Source organism: Chiloscyllium plagiosum, unplaced genomic scaffold (assembly GCF_037043375.1).
Source record: "Chiloscyllium plagiosum isolate Xiang-an unplaced genomic scaffold, Cpla_swu_hap1 HiC_scaffold_5, whole genome shotgun sequence".
Taxonomy (NCBI): Eukaryota; Metazoa; Chordata; class Chondrichthyes; order Orectolobiformes; family Hemiscylliidae; genus Chiloscyllium; species Chiloscyllium plagiosum.
The window spans coordinates 57,200,582-57,223,464 of NW_028270143.1; the positions used below are offsets into that span (position 1 = coordinate 57,200,582).

At 41.5% G+C, this 22,883-nt stretch overlaps 1 protein-coding gene across 3 annotated transcripts in view; it reads left to right on the top strand.

The window, feature by feature from the left end:
* Positions 1 to 22,883, top strand: part of vwc2 (von Willebrand factor C domain containing 2) — a 154,469-nt gene that overhangs the window by 23,411 nt on the left and 108,175 nt on the right. For all 3 annotated transcript variants that reach the window (XM_043690097.2, XM_043690094.2, XM_043690096.2), the window contains exon 3: positions 16,451 to 16,580. In XM_043690097.2, the coding sequence (XP_043546032.1) occupies positions 16,451 to 16,580 (130 nt within the window). The remainder of the gene's footprint in view (positions 1 to 16,450; positions 16,581 to 22,883) is intronic.

Below are 22,883 nucleotides of genomic sequence, written 5' to 3' on the forward strand. Positions count from 1 at the left end.
AAACAGGTAGATGAGAGTAAACCGGTTGATGTGGTGTATATGGATTTCAGCAAGGTGATAAGGTTCCCCACAGTAGGCTATTCTACAAAATGCGGAGGAATGGGATTGTGGGAGACATAGCAGTAATTGGATCAGTAATTGGCTTGCTGAAAGAAAACAGGGGTTGTAGTTGATGCAACATGTTCATCTTGGTGTTCAGTTACTAGCGGCGTACCGCAAGGGTCACTGTTGGGTCCACTGCTGTTCGTCATTTTTATAAATGACCTGGATGAGGGCTTAGAAGGGTGGGTTAGTAAATTTGCGGACGACACTAAGGTCGGTGGAGTTGTGGATAGTGACGAAGGATGTAGTAGGGTGCAAAAAGACATAGATAGGATGCAGAGCTGGGCTGAGAGGTGGCAAATGGAGTTTAATGTGGACAAGTGTGAGGTGATACACTTTGGACGGAGTAATCAGAATGCAAAGTACTGGGCTAATGGTAAGATTCTTGGGAGTGCAGATGAGCAGAGAGATCTCGGTGTCCAAGTACACAGATCCCTGAAAGTTGCCACCCCAGATTGATAGGGTTGTTAAGAAGGCATACAGTGTTTTGGCCTTTATTAATAGAGGGATTGAGTTCTAGAACCAGGAGGTTATGCTGCAGCTGTATAAAGTTCTGGTACGGCCACACTTGGAGTGTTGTGTACAGTTCTGGTCACCGCATTATAAGAAGGATGTGGAAGCTTTGGAAAGAGTGCAGAGGAGATTTACCAGGATGTTGCCTAGTATGGAAGGAATGTCTTACGAGGAAAGGCTGAGGGCCTTGAGGCTGTTCTCATTAGAGAGAAGAAGGCTGAGAAGTGACTTAATAGAGACATACAAGATAATCAGAGGGTTAGATAGGGTGGACAGGGAGACCTTTTTCCAAGTATGGGGACGGCAAACATGAGGGGACACAACTTTAAAGTGAGGGGAGATAGGTATAAGATAGATGTCAGAGGTAGTTTCTTTACTCAGAGAGTAGTAAGGGTATGGAATGCTTTGCCTGCAACGGTAGTAGATTCGCCAAGTTTAAGTGCATTTAAGTCGTCATTGGACAGGCATATGGACGTACATGGAATAGTGTAGGTGGGATAGGCTTTAGATTAGTATGACAGGGTGGCGCAACATCGAGGGCCGAAGGGCCTGTACTGCGCTGTAATGTTCTATGTTCTACGTAACAGGATACTGAGTTGGATGATCAACATATTGAATGTGGAGCAGGCTCGAAAGGTTGAATGGCCTATTCCTGCACCTATTTTCTATGTTTCTATTTCCTATGTTACGAAAGTACAATGATTAACATTCATATATATAATATTAAATATTCACTTTTGCTTTCAGTCTTTTTAATCTAAAAACTTTATTTCGAAGATCTATATTCCTGTCTGCCCTTTTTGTCCCAGGTACTTGCTAAGTGTCTTTCAACCTTGAGGAAAGTGATGTGACAAAAGTAGGAACGAATCACCTGGAATCAGAAAGTGGCTAAACAGTTGTCTAGAGTGCTGCTTTGTATTACAGACTGGGGTAGGACTTTCAGCTGGGATTTATTTTGTTCTGGATGGCTAGAGAGATTTAGATTAACTGGAATAAGTCAGAGTCAGGTTGCCTTAATATCCCTGGCAGCTGGAAGAGATGTTGTGGACATATTACATCAGCTTTCTCATTCTGATCCTTCTGTTTCTCCTTCTCTTCCACTTCAGAAGACATTGGGTGCTTATCATTTTTCTCCTCCTGCAACTTCAGAGCTCTTTATCTCATTATCTTGAGCAATACATAGCATCCCATTGTCATTCTGATACTCCTTATGGTACATATGAAATGTACCAGTAATCCCATGTCTATTCAGGCCCTTAAATAGCAGCTTCAACTTTCTGATTGCTTGCTCTGTGCCAACTTTTGTGATTATTTTGTTTTAGTTATAACTTTTGGAAGAGTTGGAATTCTCACAAATGTTGTCAGCTATGTCCTCAGAGGGTAACTCGTAGATCTAAACCTGCAGAGTGACCATGGCAATGAAAATGTCTGAGGGAGATTTGACTGGTACAGAATGAAAGCATCATGACAGCTTCCTGGCTATCTTACATAATAATCTGTTGACCTTTTGGTTGTTACATAGCTGCTAAACATGATTGGAGTCAATCCCCTTTGCTGATTGATCAAGGGGTGTCTGGAGGTGGTTGAGAGAAAGAATGCTCTTGTTCCTGCTGGAGGCCCTCTTTTATTGATGGTGTTGCAGCTCCTGCTATTCTTGTTTCACACCAGGTGGAGCTGCAATAATAGTTCCCATGCTGCTGTGAAGGCAGGTATCCCTATCCAAGATAACAGAAATAACCTTCAAAGCCATGAAAGTTGCCTCCTAAACATTGACAGCACACTCAAAAGAAATCTTGGGAGCAAATATCATTCACTCAGGCAAACAAAGCAGATGTCAAATATCAATAGTTAAACATGTTCCAGCCTGTCAATCATTCAGTCCCATCACTCTCTGCTGTCCTCTTGCCTTATTCAACATAGTGAGTTCCAGTGAGAAAGCCATCCGCTGGCAGTTAATTGTATTCAACTACTGTCTGTAACCTCATAGGTCAACATATTCTCCATTCTACCAAGCCAAGAGACCAACTTTAATTCATTGATAAGTTCAAGAGAGAAGCCAGGAGCAGCACCAGGCACAGCTAAACATGAGGTGCTAACCTGTGAAATTGCAACACTTGCATAAAAAAAACAGAACCAGCCCACAATAGTTAGAACTAAGCAATGCCAAAGCCAATGGATCAGATCTAAGCACTGCAGTCCTTCCACATCTAGTCATAAATTGTGATGGATAATTAAAAAGTTCAATAATGGGGGAGCCCAGAACAACTGTGAAAAAGACAAGACTGAAGTATTTGCAGCCATTTCAGCCAGAAGTGCTGAGTGGATAAGCTACCTGGATTGATATCTGAGGTCCACAGCATCACACACATTGGTCTTTAGCCAATTTGATTCACTCAACATGATATTAAGAAATGGTTGAAGACTACTGGTCTTGACAGCATTCCAGGAATAGTGCACAAGTGAGAACCCAGCCCTCTTCCCTTTACACTCAGTGGCATTAGCCTCACTGAATCCTTCACAATTAATAAACTGCTGATTACCATTGACCAGAAATTGAACCAGACCAGCCAAGTACTGTGGCTATGCAAGGAGGTCATAATCATAAATCCTAAGGTGAGTTAACTCAAGTCCTATCTTCCAAAATCTTGACCCACAATCAAGATGGCCAACTCAGAAGTATGATGGAATATTCTCCATGTGTGTGAATGAGTACATCTCCAGCAACACTGAAGAAGCTTGACACTATCCAGGACAATACCGATTGATTGGTATTCCATCCACCACCTTCAACATGCATCTCCTACATTACAGCTGTCCAGTGGTTGCAGTATGCACCATCTACAAAATGCACTACTACAGCTCATCAACGCTCCTTTGACAGAACCTTTCAAGCTTGCAATCTCCATCTCCTGCAACAAGCACATTGGAGCATTTCTAACGTGAGATCCCCTCCAAGTCACACTTCATTTTCATTATCATTGGGTCAATATCCTGGAACTGTCTCCTAAACAGCACATGCATATACCTATCCATACTGGACTGCAGTGGTTCAAGGAGACAGCTTGTTATCACCTTTTCCAGAACAATGAGGGATGGGCAATAAATGATGGCTCAGCTAGCAACACCTACATCCTGTGAAAGAATGTAAGGAATTAAATAACAGCAGAATGCTTGTTAAAATGCACTCAATTTCCTATTAACATGTATAATAATATATAAAAATGGCAGATTCTCCTGACTCATGATGATTTCCAACATGCCACCAAGAGCACTTTAGTGTGATGCAGAAGACAACAGGTTTCTACCAGCTTTCTAACACACCGGCACATGTTGTTCTTTTAACCTACTGACTACTTCAATGCCTGTCCACTGTAGTAAATTAAAACTTCTGCCAGTGTGTCACTCAATCCCTCTTTTGCTGAGAAGCCCTTCACAAGGATTACATAATCAGTAACTCAGCAGATCTGTGTGCATTTTGCAACCTCTTCAAACTAACGTTACTCAGAAAATATTATATGGCATTCATTTGCAGTATTCATCTTGGTGAAGCGGAAAATAATTACAATACTGAAAATGGATTGTGCATTAATTCATTTATGGTACACTTTTGATAGACAAAGGGTGAGTTACATTTTATTCCATTTTATCATCAGAATGTTGAGTTTGATGTTCACTGAAGCATTATTTTGGGTTGTACAATTGACTTCAATGCTTCTAGGCTAAAGTGGTGATGAAACAAAATAAACAGGATTATTGTTCTTGATGATTGTCCTCCAATACCCTATCCTGTAAGTAGAAATTTTGTCATCAGAGAAGCCTTGACAGTAATCCACTCCTTGAAGAATAGCTCTATTATATCCAAAATGAATAGCCAATTTAGCAAAGACCAAAAGATCTCCCAGTATTTATGAAGTTGTAGTCATTTCAAGGCTATAGTTCATTTACAAAGGAATAAGTGAAACTGAGATTGGAGAAGATCTCCATTTAGTTTACCCATTCTCACTGCTTCCAAGATCAGGATTACCTTTACTTTTAAGTGATGCTGTAGACACAATGTCATAGATCTTGGCTTTGGAACTTTAAGAAAATGGAATCATGGAAAAAAATCTGGAAATTACCTGGGAAATCTTGAGGAGGCAACAAGAGTCATAGTGGCCAACTGGATGACGCTCTAAAAGTTTGTTAGTTATCGACTTCAGTACATCAAGGATGACATTCAACCTTGGACTGATAAGGAACAATTAATACTCACGCCACACAAATGCCAGACAATGATCTCTAACAAGAGACAATCCAACTATCTCCCCATGACATCCAACAGCATTACCATCACTGAATCGCCGACTATCACACTGGGGTTTAACATTACCATTGAATAGACTAGTCATATGAATACTGGCTACAGGATTGGATCAGAAGCATAGAAACCTGCAGCGACTAACTCACCTCTAACTCCTCAAAGCCTTTTCACCATCTAGAAGGCACAAGTTAGGAGTGTGATGAAATGCAGTCCACTTGCTCAGAAAACGATGACCTATATGTTCCCCATCAAACCTCACAATATCCTGATGTGAAACTGTATTGCTGTTCACTCACTGTTCTGAATTCTAGTCACCATATCCGCTTATTGAATTGAAGTATGATCTAACATCCTCCAGAAATGTGCTACAGACCAACATATGCAAAACAGTGCATAGTGAATCTCTTAATATGTTATACCTGCTAATTTGTGTAATCTAAAGCGCACTGAGAAGAAAATCTTGATTCTTTAAGAAAATTAAATGAAAAATATGAACGAAGTACTGAAAAGCTGCAGCAGAAACAGAAAATACTGGAAGTACTCAACATGTCCTCTAGCATCTGAGGAAAGGCATACTAAATTAATGGGACTAATCTATCTATGGAGGCAGCACTGGGAACTACGGTGCAGAAATGGGTGCTAACTCCCAAGGGCTGACCAGTCTCCAGGCAGATTTCCTGGGGTAGGATGATTTGGGAATACCTGATGAAGGGCTTATGCCTGAAACATCGACTCTCCTGCTCCTCAGATCTGGTCGAACATGCTGTGCTTTTCCAGCACCTCATGTTTTGTCTCTGATCTCCAGCTTCTGCAGTACTCCCTTTCCCCTGCTTTGGGAATTAGGCCAATTGGCATGATTAAAGCCCTATTTAGAAGCAAAACTCAAATCTGCCAGCCTTTTGCTGGTCAAAAAAACCCGAAAGAAGTGAGGATGCTGGAAATCTGAAACAAAAGCAGAAATTAATGCACAATCTCAGCAGTTCAGGCAGCATCTGTGGAGAGAAATCCAAGTTGACATTTCCAGTCCAGTGACCCTTCTGCAGAACAGTTGCAAAAATATACTTTATTCATAAAACATCTTCATATACATATACTTTTACTGAATAATTTCTATACAGTCTTTACATGTGAAACAAACATTGGAATTTTGGCATTCCTTGCAGTTGTAAGAAAAACAACCTAAGGCATTCCTTACTTTTACATAAGAACAGATATAACACAGTTATGAACCACTCCTGTACAGTCTTTGCACGTGAAGCAAACAAACATTGGACATTTGGCATTTCCTGCAGTTGTAAAAATGAACTAAGGAAGTTCTTACTTCTACAGGATAATATTTACCTCCATTTGAGGCACTGGGAGGATCCGATAACTGAACAGACCCCCATTGTACTTTAGCAGAGAGATCATAGAAGGTGGTCTTTCCCCATTGCGCTTTAGTGGCAGCAGCCCCAAGCTTCACTGTGTCCTTCAGTGCTACCAGATCTGCTGAAATTTCCCAGTAATTTCTGTTTTTGTTTCAGTCTTTGGCTGGTGATGGACTGAATGCTGAGATCAGCAGCAATATGGAGGTGCTTACCAGCAGGAGATCAACGGACCATTGATGTATCCTCTGAATGGCCCAAATGCTCCTCAACATTTATGGTGCTAACCACTGTGGAGTTTCTTTAATTTAAAATAGTAGGCATCCTTTGAAGAGCAAGTCCATTTTGAGGTGTGCTTGAGTCCTCTGATTACACCTTCCACCCTAAATAACAGTTTACCTGAAAATGACCAATTAGGTGCCTGCATTACATACACAAAATTGAATATAATCCTGACCCCAATGGAAAATTCAGTCCATTGTTTCAGGTTAGTGATCTCCCGTTAGACCACTTGGTTCTTTCAGGTCAAGATAAAACATGTGTTTAGAGCCCAGAGAAGTGACAGATGCAGGTATAAATGCTGCTCAGTTCTTGGTCAGTGCTACTTAAAGGCAGAAGAAACCAAGCAGCTGCTGTCATTATCCCAAAAATTCAAAAGAGTGAGGGGGCTGAGCTGAGTATGGTACCTATTACCAAAGAGAAGTTGCTAGAAAAACTGACCGGCCTGAAGGTGGTAAATCACCTGGCACTGATGGACTGCATCCCAAAGTTCTAAGGGAGATAGCTGAAGAAATAGCGGAGGCATTAGTGATAATCTTTCAGGAATCTCTAGAAGGGTCCCAGAGGACTGGAAAATCGCAAATGTGACATTCCTATTTAAAAAAAGGAGTAGGGCAAATGACAGAAAACTACAGACTGATTAAGCTAACCTCAGTCATGGGTAAGATCCAGGAATCCAGGAATCCATTGTGGAGGATGAGAATTCTGAATACTTGAAAGTGTGTGGTAAAATAGGGAAAAGTCAACAGAATTTCATCAAGGGGAGGTTGTGCCTGATAAATCTTCTTGAATTCTTTGAGGAAGTAATGAGCAGGTTAGATCAAGGAAAGCCAATGGATGTTATCTAACTAGACTTCAAGATGGCCTTTGACAAGGTGCCGCACAGGAGGCTACTGAGTAAAATAAGGTCCCCATGGTGTCAGCATGGATAGAAGCCTGGGTGTCTGGCAAAAAGCAGGGAGTGAGGATAAGAGGGTCTTCCTCAGGATGGCAGCTGGCGACAAATGATGTTCTCCAAGGCTCAGTGTTGGGACCACAGCTTTTCACTTTATACATTAACAATATAGATGAAGGAACTGAGGGCATTCTGGCTAAGTTTGCAGATAATACAAAAATAGTTAGAGGGACAAGTAGCATTGAGGAGGCAGGGAGGTTGCAGAAGGATTTGGACAGGTTAAGCGAGTGGGCAAAGAAGTGGCAGATGAAGTGCAGTGTGGGAAAGTATGAGTTTGTGCACTTTAGTAGGAAGAATAGAGGTATGGACTATTTTCTAAATTGGGAGAAAATTCAGAAGTTTGAAGTGCAAAGAGACTTGAGAGTTCTAGTCCAGGATCCTCTCAAGGTAAACTTACAGGTTGAGTCAGTAGTTAGGAAGGCAAATGCAATGATGGCATTTATTTTGAGAGAACTTGAATATAAAAGTAGGGATGTACGTCTGAGGCTCCATAAAGCTCTGGTCAGACCACATTTGGAGTGTTGTGTGCAGTTTTGGGCCCCATATCCCAGGAAGGAATTTACTGGCCCTGAAGCATGTTCAGAGTACGTTCACAAGAATGGTCCCAGGAATGAAAAACTTAACATATGAGGAACGTTTGAGGACCCTGGGTTTGTACTTGATGGCGTTTAGAAGGATGAGGGGGAATCTAATCGAAACATACAGAATACTGAATGGCCGAGACAGAGTGGATGGTGGGAAGATGTTTTCATTGGTAGGAGAGACTAGGAATTGAGGGCATAGCCTTTGGGTAAAGGGAATACCTTTTAGAATGGAGACAAGGAGTAACTTCTTCAGCCAGACAGTGGTGAATCTATGGAATTCATTGCAACAGAAGTATATTTAAGACTGAGAAAGATAGGTTCTTGAGTATCAAGGGGATCAAGGATGACAGGGAGAAAGCGGGAGAATGGGGTTGAGAAACTTATCAGCTGTGCTTGAATTGCAGAGCACCATACTCATTGGGCTGAATCGCCTAATTTCAGTTCTTATGTCTTACGGTCATATGGTCTTCTTCCAAGTGGAGAAGAAAATGAAAGGGATGAATCACATTCTCACAGTTTCTGACACCTCTCGCTATGTAACTAAAGAAGCTTATAAGCAAACACCATAAGTTTCATTCCTCCAGCACATGTTAGTGTGGTTAATGCTCATTGCTGTCTTCCACTTAGTGCTAGAAAATACTGGCAAGAGGCCAGGGTATTATCCATGCTTCTTATTATTGTTCTCAAGAACAGAATGGGGTGGAAGGTAGAGGAAGGGGAAGTTGCATCCTGTGTTTGACCAAAATTTAATACTTGTTGAAGGCTTGATGAGATTTCATAGAAAAGTCTCCCTTAGCAACAATCCTCTTGCAGATTAGCAGAATTGTCCCAGCATGCACTGGAGTCTCCTGGAACTTCTAAGAATTCCACCAGCAGCCTACAGTATGACATGACAGCATGACATATCGTAACACCTCACCCCCACAAACCCCTCACAATCAAATATATACTTTAAAGTCACAATCAAGTTAAAGAAGAAAGTCAATGCCTTTGTCTCTCACACCACATGGCTCCTGTTTGATGTGGCTCTTTTAAGATTGTATCATTTTACAATCTGTAATTTTGATTGTGGACTCAAAAGGACCATTTTAAAACCAAAAGACTATTGAAGGAATTGCTTTACTTCTAAAAGCAATTACTGAAACTCATCTTGTGTGGTGTTTACAACTCCTGCTTTATTCAAGCAGTGTGGGTGGAAATGTTTGTAGATGGCATGCCACCATTTTGTGTGTACAGAGTGTGATTTGACTGACAACTAGTAGGTGATTGGTTCATGCTGTCATGACCAGTCATGGATGCAAAGTTCTGGTGACAAATCTCAGAATGGTTTGTGCAGGTGAACAGTTCATTTAGAAGCCTTCAGACTACTGAAAGGGCAGCTAGTATGTGTCTCAGTCTCTCTCTGCACAGTAAAAACATCCTGAAACATTGTTATTTTCTCCCACCGGTTGTTGTAAGCAGTTGCATTTAATTAGTGTGTCAATCACCCTATGCCTCCAATGAAAAAATGGAAAAACCTGGAGAAAAGAGCATAAAGAACAAAAAGTCCTAACAAGTAAAAATATCACCTCAGTGAACCCTGTGGACTGGTACTATTAAACTTTGTTTACCATTTTTTACCATCTTCCCATAAAGCCAAAGGTTTTTGTTTGTACCTATATACATGTGTGTGTATTGGTTTTAGAATGGGGGTTAGAGTCTTAACTAGTGGAATCATATGTTGATACTTTAAAAAAAAACAAGAACTGGAGATCTCATGCTGGAGGTCTGAAACATAAATAGATATTAATGTAGAAACTCAGCAGGTCTGGCACATCTGTGGGGAGAAAACAGAGTTAATGTATTGAGCCCAGTGACTCTTCAAAGAGCTGATTCTGATAGAGTACTGATGAAGAGTCAATGGATTTGAAATGTTAACTCTGTTTTCTCCCCACAGATGTTGCAGATCTGCTGAGTTTCACCAGCAATATCTGTTTTTGTATTGTTAAAAGTCACACAACACCACGTTACAGTCCAACAGGTTTATTTGGAAGCATTAGCTTTTGGAGTGCTCCTCCTTCATCAGGTGGTTGTCAGCTGGATTTTGCATTGATAGTCTAAAGCTGTTTACTTGCAATTAGAGCATACTTATTTGTAATAATCATTAGTTTCTGTTACATGCAGGAACATGATCAGTGTTTTCTGTTAACCTGATTTTATCAGACAGGTCAACTTGGGACTTTGCATATTTTAATTAAATTGTTAACTTATGTGACAGCCCCAGGGGTAATAGTGCCTAAGAATCAGTGCACTTTCCCAACACTTGGAATGGTCTGCGGAAATAAGCTTGGACTAACTTTCTTTCTCGGGTTCTACTGTATTTTGGTAGATGGTCTTCCTGTAGATTCTACTGCTGCTAACTACCTGCACATTTGTTTTTGTAATTTTTCTTCATCAATATTTCCAAAGACCAAATTTAAAATTGCACATTAGTGAGTTGCAATTTATGGTCAAGTTCCATTTATTATATTGTGGGATTCTAATTTTGCCAGTTTTCTACAAAATGTAAAAAAAAACACACTTGTGTTTGCAAAACTGAGATAATGATAACAGAAGGAGTGTCATATTTTCAATGGGAGATTGAATTTTCATGTGTAAAAACTTTTGACAACGTTTGTTGTCTTGTTTAATGCATGCAGGGGAATAGCGTCAAGATTAGGAATTGCTAACACTGGGAAATCAAACAATTTCCACTTTTTGACATGCAATTAAATATCAAGTACTCCCTGCTACAGAAGATTGAATGGAAAGCATTTTACTCAGAATCTAGAAATGTGGTGTAAGGGTTCAGCGATAATGAGAATTAGGAATCCAAAAAGAAAATTTGTCTCAATAGAACAGTGCAGCCATGTGGGTAAAGATTGAGTGGGAAAGGAAGGGGGCAAGACAGCAGTATGTCTATACAGGAAACAATATTAAAAAAGTGAAATTAAGTATTCTTTTTCTGAATATATGAAACTTCACAATAAGACACAGGACTGGATTTTCTGGGGCAAATATATTTCCAAACCCCCAATTAAAAGTCCTGCTGACCAAAAATGCAACTGCCCTTTGATATTATTACCTTGAAGGAGACATAATTGATTTTGAATGAGAAACTCACCCTAAATTGGAAAGGAGACTCATCCCAGACAGCTGCCACTCAATGTATACCTAAGAGCAGAGGAAGTTACACAGCCGCTCAAAAGCTTACATTCCATCGCAGTGCATCCCCATTGCCTCAGAAGAGGTGGAGGCCATGAAGTCAGATGACCAAATGACCAGATCTCTGTGAGGGCTACGCATGTCTTGACTGAAGTAAGGTTAGGATGATCAGGGTTTTACTCACTGTTAGACCTATTTTGTTGAAGTTGTGGAGAGAGGGGTCATAGAGTCATAGAGATGTACAACACAGAAACAGACCCTTCAGTCCAACTCACCCATGCTGACCAGATATCCCAACCCAATCTAGTCCCACCTGCCAGCACCCAGCCCATATCCCTCCAAACCCTTCCTGTTCATATACCGATCCAGATGCCTTTTAAATGTTGCAGTCGTACTAGCCTCTACCACTTCCTCTGGCAGCCCATTCCACACACACACACCACCCTCTGCGTGAAAAAGTTGCCCCTTAGGTCTCTTTTATATCTTTTACATCTTTCTCCTCTAGTTCTGGACTCCCCCCACCCCAGGGAAAAGACCTTGTCTATTTACCTTGTCCATGTCCCTCATGATTTGATAAACTTCGATAAGGTCACCCCTCAGCCTCTGACGTTCCAGGGAAAACAGCCCCAGCCTGTTCCAACCTCTCCCTATAGCTCAAATCATCCAATCCTGGCAACATCTTTATAAATCTTTTCTGAACCCTTTAAAGTTTTACAACATCCTTCCGGTAGGAAGGAGACCAGAATTGCACGCAATATTCCAAAAGTGGCCTAACCAATGACCTGTACAGCCGCAACATGACCTCCCAACTCCTGTACTCAATGCACTGACCAATAAAGGAAAGCATACCAAATGCCTTCTTCACTATCCTATCTATCTGTGACTCCACTTTCAAGGAGCTATGAACCTGCACTCCAAAGTCTCTTTGTTCAGCAACACTCCCTCGGACCTTACCATTAAATTTATAAATCCGGCTAAGATTTGCTTTCCCAAAATGCAGCACCTCTCATTTATCTAAATTAAACTCCATCTGCCACTCCTCAGCCCATTAGCCCATCTGATTATGATCCCGTTGCAATCCGAGGTAACCTTCTTCGCTGTCCACCTCACCTCCAATTTTGATGTCATCTGCAAACTTGCTAAGTATATCTGTTATGCTCACATGCAAATCATTTATATAAATGATCAAAAGTAGTGGACCCAGCACCGCGGGATGCCCGCTTGACCATGACCCAACCTCCCACCACCAAACCATCATCTCCCAGACCATCCATAACCTCATCACCTCAGGGGATCTCCCATCCACCGCCTCCAACCTCATAGTCCCACAACCCCGCACCGCCCGTTTCTACCTCCTGCCCAAAATCCACAAACCTGACTGCCCCGGCCGACCCATTGTCTCAGCCTGCTCCTGCCCCACCGAACTCATCTCTGCATACCTCGACACGGTCCTGTCCCCCTTAGTCCAAGAACTCCCCACCTATGTTCGGGACACCACCAATGCCCTCCACCTCCTCCATGATTTTCGCTTCCCCGGTACCCAACGCCTTATATTCACCATGGACATCCAGTCCCTGTACACCTCCATCCCCCATCACGAAGGACTCAAAGCCCTCCGCTTCTTCCTCTCCCGCCGTACCAACCAGTACCCTTCCACTGACACCCTCCTTCGACTGACTGAACTGGTCCAAACCCTGAACAAATTCTCTTTCCAATCCTCCCACTTCCTCCAAACCAAAGGAGTAGCCATGGGCACCCGCATGGGCCCGAGCTATGCCTGCCTCTTCGTAGGATATGTGGAACAGTCCATCTTCCGCAGCTACACTGGCACCAACCCCCACCTTTGCCTCTGCTACATCGATGACTGTATCGGCACTGCCTTGTGCTCCCACAAGGAGGTTGAACAGTTCATCCACTTTACCAACACCTTCCACCCCGACCTCAAATTCACCTGGACCATCTCAGACTCCTTCCTCCCGTTCCTAGACCTTTCCATTTCTATCTCGGGCGACCGAATCAACACGGACATTTTCTATAAACCGACCGACTCCCACAGCTACCTAGACTACACCTCCTCCCACCCTGCCTCCTGTAAAAACGCCATCCCATATTCCCAATTCCTTCATCTCCACCGCATCTGCTCCCAGGAGAACCAGTTCCAATACCATATAATCCAGATAGGCTCCTTCTTCAAAGACCGCAATTTTCCCCCAAGATGTGATCGGCGATGCCCTCCACCGCATCTCTTCCACTTCCCGCTCCTTCACCCTTGAGCCCCACCCCTCCAACCGCCACCAGGACAGAACCCCACTGGTCCTCACCTACCACCCCACCAAACTCCATATACAGCGTATCATTCGCCGTTATTTCCGCCACCTCCAAACAGGCCCCACCACTAGGGATATATTTCCCTCCCCTCCCCTATCAGTGTTCCGAAAAGACCACTCCCTCCGTGACTCCCTTGTCAGGTCCACACCCCCCGCCAACCCAACCTCCACTCCCAGCACCTTCCCTTGCAACCGCAAGAAATGCAAGACTTACGCCCACACCTCCCCCCTTACTTCCCTCCAAGGCCCCAAGGGATCCTTCCATATCCGCCACAAATTCACCTGCACCTCCACACACATCATTTATTGCATCCGCTGCACCTGATGTGGCCTCCTCTATATTGGGGAGACAGGCCGCCTACTTGCGGAGCGTTTCAGAGAACACCTCTGGGACACCCGGACCAACCAACCCAACCACCCCGTGGCTCAACACTTCAACTCCCTCTCCCACTCCACCAAGGACATGCAGGTCCTTGGACTCCTGCATCACCAGACCATAGCAACATGATGGCTGGAGGAAGAGCGCCTCATCTTCCGCCTAGGAACCCTCCAACCACAAGGGATGAACTCAGATTTTTCCAGTTTCCTCATTTCCCCTCCCCCCACCTTGTCTCAGTCAAATCCCTCGAACTCAGCACCGTCTTCCTAACCTGCAATCTTCTTCCTGACCTCTCCGCCCCCACCCCCACTCCTGCCTATCACCCTCACCTTGACCTCCTTCCACCTATCGCATTTCCAACGCCCCTCCCCCAAGTTCCTCCTCCCTACCTTTTATCTTAGCCTGCTGGACACACTTTCCTCATCCCTGAAGAAGGGCTTATGCCCAAAACATCGATTTTCCTGCTCCTTGGATGCTGCCTGACCTGCTGTGCTTTTCCAGTGACACATTTTCAGTACATGAGTACTATAGTGAGATTAGTGAACTGAAATTTATTTGTGTTGAATTTTTATTCTTAGTTAATGGACCAATGCTGGTGAAACTGTCCAATACTTTTCTCAAATTGAATTCTTCCAGCTAGCAGAGTGAGAATTTGTTTTTTTATCTTGGCCATTTAGGCTTGATATTTGTCATTCCCCTACGGTAAAGGGCACTGTACCAATCTCCAAAAGAAGACAGTATGTTCATGAAGAATTCCAAAAAAGACAACTGCAATTTTAGAGAATCTTCAGAAGGTATGGTGCTGTGATAGTTTTGTTATTAGACCAGTGGTCCCAAGAGCTATGTGCTGAAATTCCGTACTGACAAGTTGTGCAAATGAATTTGATAAATTTGGTATTCCATAGTTTGTTCTAGACCAAGAAAGTTAAAGTATGGGTGGCATGGTAGCTCAGTGGTTAGCACTGCTGCCTCACAGCACCAGGGTCTGAGGTTCAATTCCAGCCTTGGATGACTGTCTGTGTGGAGTTTGCATGTTCTCCCCATGTCTGCGTGGGCCCCCTCTGGGTACTCCGGTTTCCTCCCACACTCCAAAGATGTGCAGGTCAGGTGAATTGGCCGTGCTAAATTGCCCATAGTGCTAGGTGCATTAGTCAGGGAGAAATGTGTCAGGGTGGGTTACTCTTCAGAGGGTTGATGAGGACTGATTGGGCCAAAGGGCCTGTTTCCACACTGTAGGGAATCTAATCTAATTGCTGGAACTTGGAAGGACAATGTATCTATACATTTGGATGTAACATTTCATCAGAACTATGCAAGTTGCTAAATTCCAACAGGTTCATCATGGTCTTTAAGTAACACTGGGTCATATTGTATAGTTGATCTATTGTATAATGCCCTCTGAACTAGTCCAACCATCTATTTAGCTATAACAAGAATTGTTGATTGGGAGAAAAGCCTACCACTGCATTCACAGGAAAGCTGAAAATGGGTGATAATCCATATCCTGACAGCAAAGCATAGAATATATTGCTTTTTTTTTCAAAAAACATTTGTCCAAAATAGTGATACCGAAGTTTAGCTGTTCATTTTCATGACTTTGTCCACTATCATCTTCACTTATAGTTTATTGGAATAATTTGACTTGCGTTTAATTATGTAGACCAGCACAGCATTTAAAATTAATATTCCGAATCATGTATACTTACAGCCAATAGTTATTTTGGCCATAGCTGATTTTGCTGGGATTATTCCAAGATTTGTTGTCATGTTTGATATAAAAATATAGACTACCTATATCTCCTAGGAATTGTATAAGCAGATTTCTTTTTTAAATGATCTTAGCCAATGTGTTTGAAAGTAAACACATTCAGCATTTCTGAGACCACCCTTGGATATTTGAGACAGTTACAGTATGTTGAGATGGAATGATCACCTAAATATACTCGGATTCTCACTTGCTTCACTAACCCCTGGGCGATGTGATGTTCAAAGCAGTTTAGAACTTTTTCTCTGATTATATGGGATATGCATGAAACATCTTTCACATTTGGTGTAGATAGTGTCATCATATTTCAGTTGGGAAAGACCTTCTCTGTAGAAAGTCTTTTGAAAATAATGCTCAAATTGTTAATATTTTAAATGCATGATATCAGATTGAGTAACTAGCACTGTGCCTGCCTTGATTTATATTGTAACCAATCTGGAAAAGAATATTGCACAACATGAAATCTACTTTCTTTTTAGCCCTTTACATAATTCCTTGTCATTCAAATCTTGATTGCAATACAAACGAATTGCACAGTGCAGAAATATGACAGTAGGAAGCTTTAATATCAATTTACTCAGTTATGAGCTATAAAATCCTATTCCACGGACCTTCATAAAGTGCTCTCTATGTTCAGTTCTGTAACTCATATAAAGTGAGCTTTGTTTGGCCACGGTTCAAAGGCTGTCTCTGTTTTAGGTTTCACCATGTGAGAAGTGCCGCTGTGAGCCCAATGGAGAAGTGCACTGTTCTGTAGCAGAATGTGCTGAGGTTGAATGTGTGGATCCAGTCTATGAACCTGATCAGTGCTGTCCTATCTGCAAAGATGGTATGTGCTTGCCAAATGTAACCCATTCTGTTTTTATCTTTTCTAAAATGCATGATTGCTAATTTGCACATTAAATAAATGAGGAATATATTTCACCATAGTTATTATGTTTATATATGTATATTATGTATATTGCATATATGTTTGTATATATATCCATTTTGTCATCATGTGATAATATTACTTATTCATTGTAATACAGGCTCTCTCACAACATGTTATTCATATTGTAGGACACCTATATTTTAGATGATTCAATACTTATACCGCAGTGCATAGACTGAATATGTTAGCACGCTAAGTATGATTGTTTTACCAAGTCATTTTATGTAGAAGTTTCACAGAAACTACCTACCAAGCACATATCCACTTCAATAGACAGATGAACATTTGGCTGTCAAGCTAAATTTAGGCTAAATGTATTGAAGGAAGCAAAATACAGCTGTAGAAGAACAAGATTAAATCTGTGCATTACTGATGTTGTGATTTAAAGAATAAAACTAAACTCTCCAGAATTTTGAAATCTGTTTTAAGCACCTTTAATCTGACTCCTTTGATAAGATATATGCAAATCAATTCCTTTTCTCAACAACAAATTGCAAGAATATGGTTGAATTCAATTAAGTTTGTCACGAACCTGGTCCTTTCTCAAAGTTGCTGTGCCCTTGAGTTTTTTTCAGAAAGAGGCTATTTGGCCAGCTCCAACTAGGCTGGGTTTTAAAGGTTTACTGGGGCCATTTTTGTTTACCCCTAACAGATAATTCCTTCAGCCTTAGGCTTTCATGTCTTTAAAAAACTGGTATAATCATAGGGTAGTGGCCAGCTAGCTGTGTAGCTAGCCTTCAATTAGATCAGACTTAGTTCAGCAGCAGGGTCTATGAAGAAAGGCTGCTAGAAGCAAGTCCAGCCTGATAAGCTCTCTCTCTCTGACTTAAAACCTACAAGCCTTTGTTTGATTTTACCTTGTAAGCCAAGGGAGTATTTATGGAGAGTGTTGCAAGTATTTTTGGAACAGCATCATTAAGTCAGGATAATTTGTCAGGTTTTTGGATAGGATAAGTTATCCAGTATTCTATTTTCTGTTCTTTGTATTTCATTCCATAATCTTATAAATAAATTCTCTTTGGTTAAAACCTGGCAGTCGGACCAGCTAATTCACTCCCCGGATATGCACTGTACACTTACCTGAATCAAGTAGCAAAGTTACAGTCTGGGCTACCTGCTTGAAAATGTTTTGAGGGATCAGACCTGGTCCATAACAAGTTGAAGCAAAAGAAGAGCCGTCAGCTATTTTTTAAAAAAAGAAATTGTATTTACTTAACACCTTTCACAATCCACAATGTATTGAAACACTTTATAGCAAATAAAATATTTTCTTTTACAGAATGTGTAGTGATTGGAACAAGGTCAGCAAGGTAGATTGACTGTTCACTCTAGGAGCCAGCTCTAGTGGGGATATTGTCATGTACTATGCACATGTAAATAAAGGATGATTTGGTGATGGGACACCAGCTTTTGTGGAGTTATTTCAGTGGTGACAAAAGAAGAACATGCCCCTGAAGAGATTTGCACACAACAGTTATCTATGAGTTGGAGTCATCATTTCTAGCATCATGCCCATGTTTGGGAAGCTTGACTCATTCAATCTTGCCATTGAGGACTGGGGCTTCAAAACATTCCCTTCAAGAATGAAGAAGGGCTTATGCCTGAAACCTCAACGTCGATTCTCCTTCACCTTTGATGCTGCCTGACCTGCTGCGCTTTTCCAGCAACACATTTTTAAGCTCTGATCCCCAGCATCTGCAGTCCTCACTTTTTCCCATCGAAGACTGGGCCCACTATGTGGAACAAATGCATTATTCAGGGCAAATGACACTGGGGCAGACGAAAAACAAGAAGTAATTCCCCTGACAGCTTGTGACCCATAGCTTTTTCAGTTATTAGGATCCTAACTTTCCAAGATGCACAAGATACTAAAACCTTTCAAGAGTTGACAGATTTAGCTAAAGAACATTACGACCCAATGTTTGGTGTTGAATCCGTGAAAATGGCCCTGCCTGGGTAAGAGACATCGTCAATGCGTGGTCAGATCCTGTGACGGACAAAGTTTCGGTAGGAGAGGCAGCCCTGAACAAGCCCGTAGCCCACACGAAAGCTGCCACCTCGCAAACGGAGCAAAATATCCCCAGCTCCTCAGAAAATCCAGCAAAGCTGTCTCCCCCTCCACCTGGCATCAAAGAATCCTCTGAGGACAAGATGGACATGGCAGATGTCTCAGATGCAACACTGTTACTGCTTGAAGAAGATGAGTTTCGGCCAAGATGTTCCAGTACATGCTATCAGCATCTGAGGCAGTTTTGGAGAAACCAGACCTGGGGTGAAAACACCCAAGGAGAAGCTACAGGAAGAAGAACCGGCCTATCTTCCAAGACTTCAAGTGGGAGGGATGTAGTGATTGGAGTGAGGTCAGCCAGGTAGATCACACAGAATATAAGTTCACTGATTGGAGCCATTAACCTGGGCCAATCAGGGAATCCTGTCTGACAGTTATAAACAGGAGTGTTAACAGGAGTGTCAGAGGTTCTGTTCACTCTAGGAATCGACTCTGAGGGTGTTGGGTCAGTGTCACACACTTTGCTTGTATAAATACAGGATGACTTGGTGACAGGATACCCACTTTTGTGGAGTTATTTCAGAATATAGTCACTGTTGCAGTATTCCACAAATCTCTGAATTCTGATTGAAGTAAGCCTTTTCCAGTTGACAGGTTTTCATCCCATTTCTATCTCAGCATGCACATAGTCAATATGATTTACTTATTTTCCCAAGTGGATGCATAGCTAGATTTTGTTATCTGGAAAGGATTTATTAAGTCAGTCTTCAAACAAAGCTTATTTAAAGCTTGTGAGTAGTTTGGCTCCTCCTTTAAAAACGGTTACAATCTGAGATAAGTTATTCCAATCTAGCCTTAGCTAGTATTATATTTTCACTTTGTTCATGTCTCCTAAGGCAAATAATATAGGAAAGCCAAACAGCTAAAGTTCTATTTTAAGATTACCATGCATGGTTCTTGTTAAACTTCAAATGATTTAAATGATGCAAAGATATTTTATATTTTATCCTTTTACAAATTCTACGTATTTTTCCATCAGAACACATTTTTAATATTAATGAAGTTTTATTCTAATCTAATGCTTATTTATTTTGCCACCTAAAAGTATTAAATAGTTTAAAATTTCACCACTGCCTAAACCATAATAATAATACACAAACAATTGATTAGATTAACACTGAGGTTAAATTTGAGATGACCACTTTGGGTGTTATTTTAGGGATGCACTGTACTATTATTGAAATACGTTTAAAAGAAAACATTAATTTTCATAGGTAGACTTTGCTGAAAGGAATGCTTATCACATCTCAAAAATGTATTTGTAAGCACCTACAAGATAATTAAACTGTTTGGTCTGGATTATCACATTTTTCAGCAGTAGTAGAATGGATTAGGACAGGTCAAAGATAAGCAGGTAAGTGAAACAGTTCTATTAGGGAATTCTCTGTTGATTTGCAGATTTGGAGAATTGAAAAACTGGTTTGTTTGTCCTGTTTGTTTTGATTCACCTATTCTTTCAATGCGGTGCCTCCACCAAGCCTTTCTGTTAGCAACAGGCAATAATGATGTAAATGGTGGCCAGATTACATTGGCTAGCTAACCTTGTTGACCTGACAGTTAAGTAGCATTAATTGTCTTTTCTTTTCGTGCTCGCTCACATATTTCCAAATTTATTGAATTCAGTTTTCCAAGTTGCTGTAGGGGGAACGTGGACTGACGACTTCCATTTTTTAGTCCAACACAGTAAACACTGATTTAACAAAGTTGACCATACAATCCGCTCCATGTGCTGGCTTTAATGGATTCAGCTTCAAGCCTCTAATTAGAAAGGAACTTGACTGTGGCTAGTCACAGTGCAAGCTAGTGTATAAAAGTATTTCTCCAAATATCCTTTTTCAATTCCTCGCCTCCTTACACATCTACTCAAACTTCCCTTGTGCAGCTTCACAGCTATCTATCCAAAGACAGTCAGCAGATCTTGCTACACTTGGGCTGATTTTATCGAAAAATGCGCTTGAGATCAGAGGATTTCAAGTTCTACATTAGAAAACGCGTTCCTCATTCACTTAACACTAGGAACAATAACATGGCTACAATAAAGGTGACAATAAATCACTGACAACCATGTTCATCACATTTCCACCAAACAGAAGGGTTTAATATTCAACCGCATAGTGTAGTGTTTATTTGTTGTCAGCTTATACCTTGATCTTATTTTCTTACCTAAAGCTGTGAGCCTTATCGGTGTAGATCCCATACCAGCCCTCTCCCAATAGAAAATAGCTCATGCGTCTTGCTAATTGCATTGCAGTCAAAACTCCTCTTTTCCTCAAAGAACAAAGAAAATTACAGCACAGGAATAGGCCCTTTAGTTATCTAAGCCTGCACCAAACCTAATCTTCTGTCTAAGTCTGTCACCTATTTTCCAAGGATCTGTAACCCTCTGCTCCCTGCCCATTCACGTATCTGTGTAGATACATCTTAAATGATGCTATTGTGCCTGCCTCTACCACCTCCACTGACAACGTGTTCCATGCACCCACCACTCTCTGTGTAAAGAATTCCCATGTACATCTCCCTTAAACATTTCCCCCCTCACCTTGAACTTTGGACCCCTAGTAATTGAGTCCCCCATTCTGAGAAAAAGATTCTTGCTATCCACTCTGTCTATACCTCTGATGGTATTGTAGACTTCAGTCAGTACCCCCCTCAACCTGATGAAAATAATCCTAATCTACTCAATCTCTCTTCATCGCTAGCACCCTCCAAACCAGGCAACATCCTCATGAACCTCCTCTGCATCCTTTCCATTGCATCCACATCCTTTTGGTAATGTGGCAACCAGAACTGTGTGCAGTATTCCAAATGTGGCTGAACCAAAACACTGTACAACTGTAATATGACCTGCCAACCCTTGTACTCAATATCCTGTCTGATGAAGGAAAGTATGCCGTATGCCTTCTTGACCACTCCATCAACCTGTGTTGCTACCTTCACGGTACAATGGACCTGAACACACAGATCTCTCTGTACATGAATTTTCCCCAGGGCTTTTCCATTTACCATATAGTTTGCTCTTGAATTAGAGCTTCCAAAATGCTTCACCTTGCATTTGCCCGATTGAACTCCATCTGCCATTTCTCTGCCCAACTCTCCAACCCATCTGTATTCTGCTGCATTCTTTGACAATCCCCTTCACTATCTACTACTCCACCAATCTTAGTGTCATTCACTAACTTGCTAATCAGACCAGCTATTCCTTCCTCCAGATCATTTATCTATATCACAAACAACAGTGGTCTCAGCACAGATCCCTGGGAACACCACTGAAACTCCCTTCCACTACTATCTCCTGTTGCCCAGCAAGTTCTCTATCCATCTTGCTACTACACCCTGGACCCCATGTGACTTCACTTTCTCCATCAGTCTACTATGGGAAACCTTATCAAACACCTTACTGAAGTCCATGTATATGACATCTACAACCCTTCCCTCATCAATCAACTTTGTCACTTCTTCAAAGAATTCTATTAAGTTGGTAAGGCATGTCCTTCCCTGCTCAAAACATGCTGCCTATCACTGTTAAGCCCATTTTCTTCCAATGTAAATATGTCCTATCCCTCAGTATCTTCTCCAGCAGCTTCCCTATCACTGACATCATTATATGTTCACTTGAGTTCACTTTCCAGCACAGATCACTGAACAATAATGGAATTTAATCTGAGGACAACTATAACATGTCTGATATTGCATTAGTTATGATCAGCTAACTTAATGCAATCTAGAGATGGAACTGCAGAGATGGGGTCAGAGAATGGGAGTAATGGTCTGCATAGTTCATTTTTACAGTTTAATGCTTTGAATGGGATGAGGTGTTGATCAGAAGATTAAGTCTTTTAAGAATCTCATGGACTCCAGACATGTTAGCATCTGTCCGAGCTATCCTGGCACTGGTCTAATTTCTGGCTCTCCTCATGAATTAAGAAATGGCACATTATCAAAATCAAGTACTAAATACCAGTGTCTTTGAAATACTATTGTTGTTTGTTCACTGTTGGCGTGGTCACAGAGTCATACAGCACAATAACAGACCCTACGGTCTAACCTTCCATGTCGAACATAATCCCACACTAAACAAGTCCCATCTGCCTGTTTCTGGCCCATATCCCTCCAAGCCTTTCCTATTCATG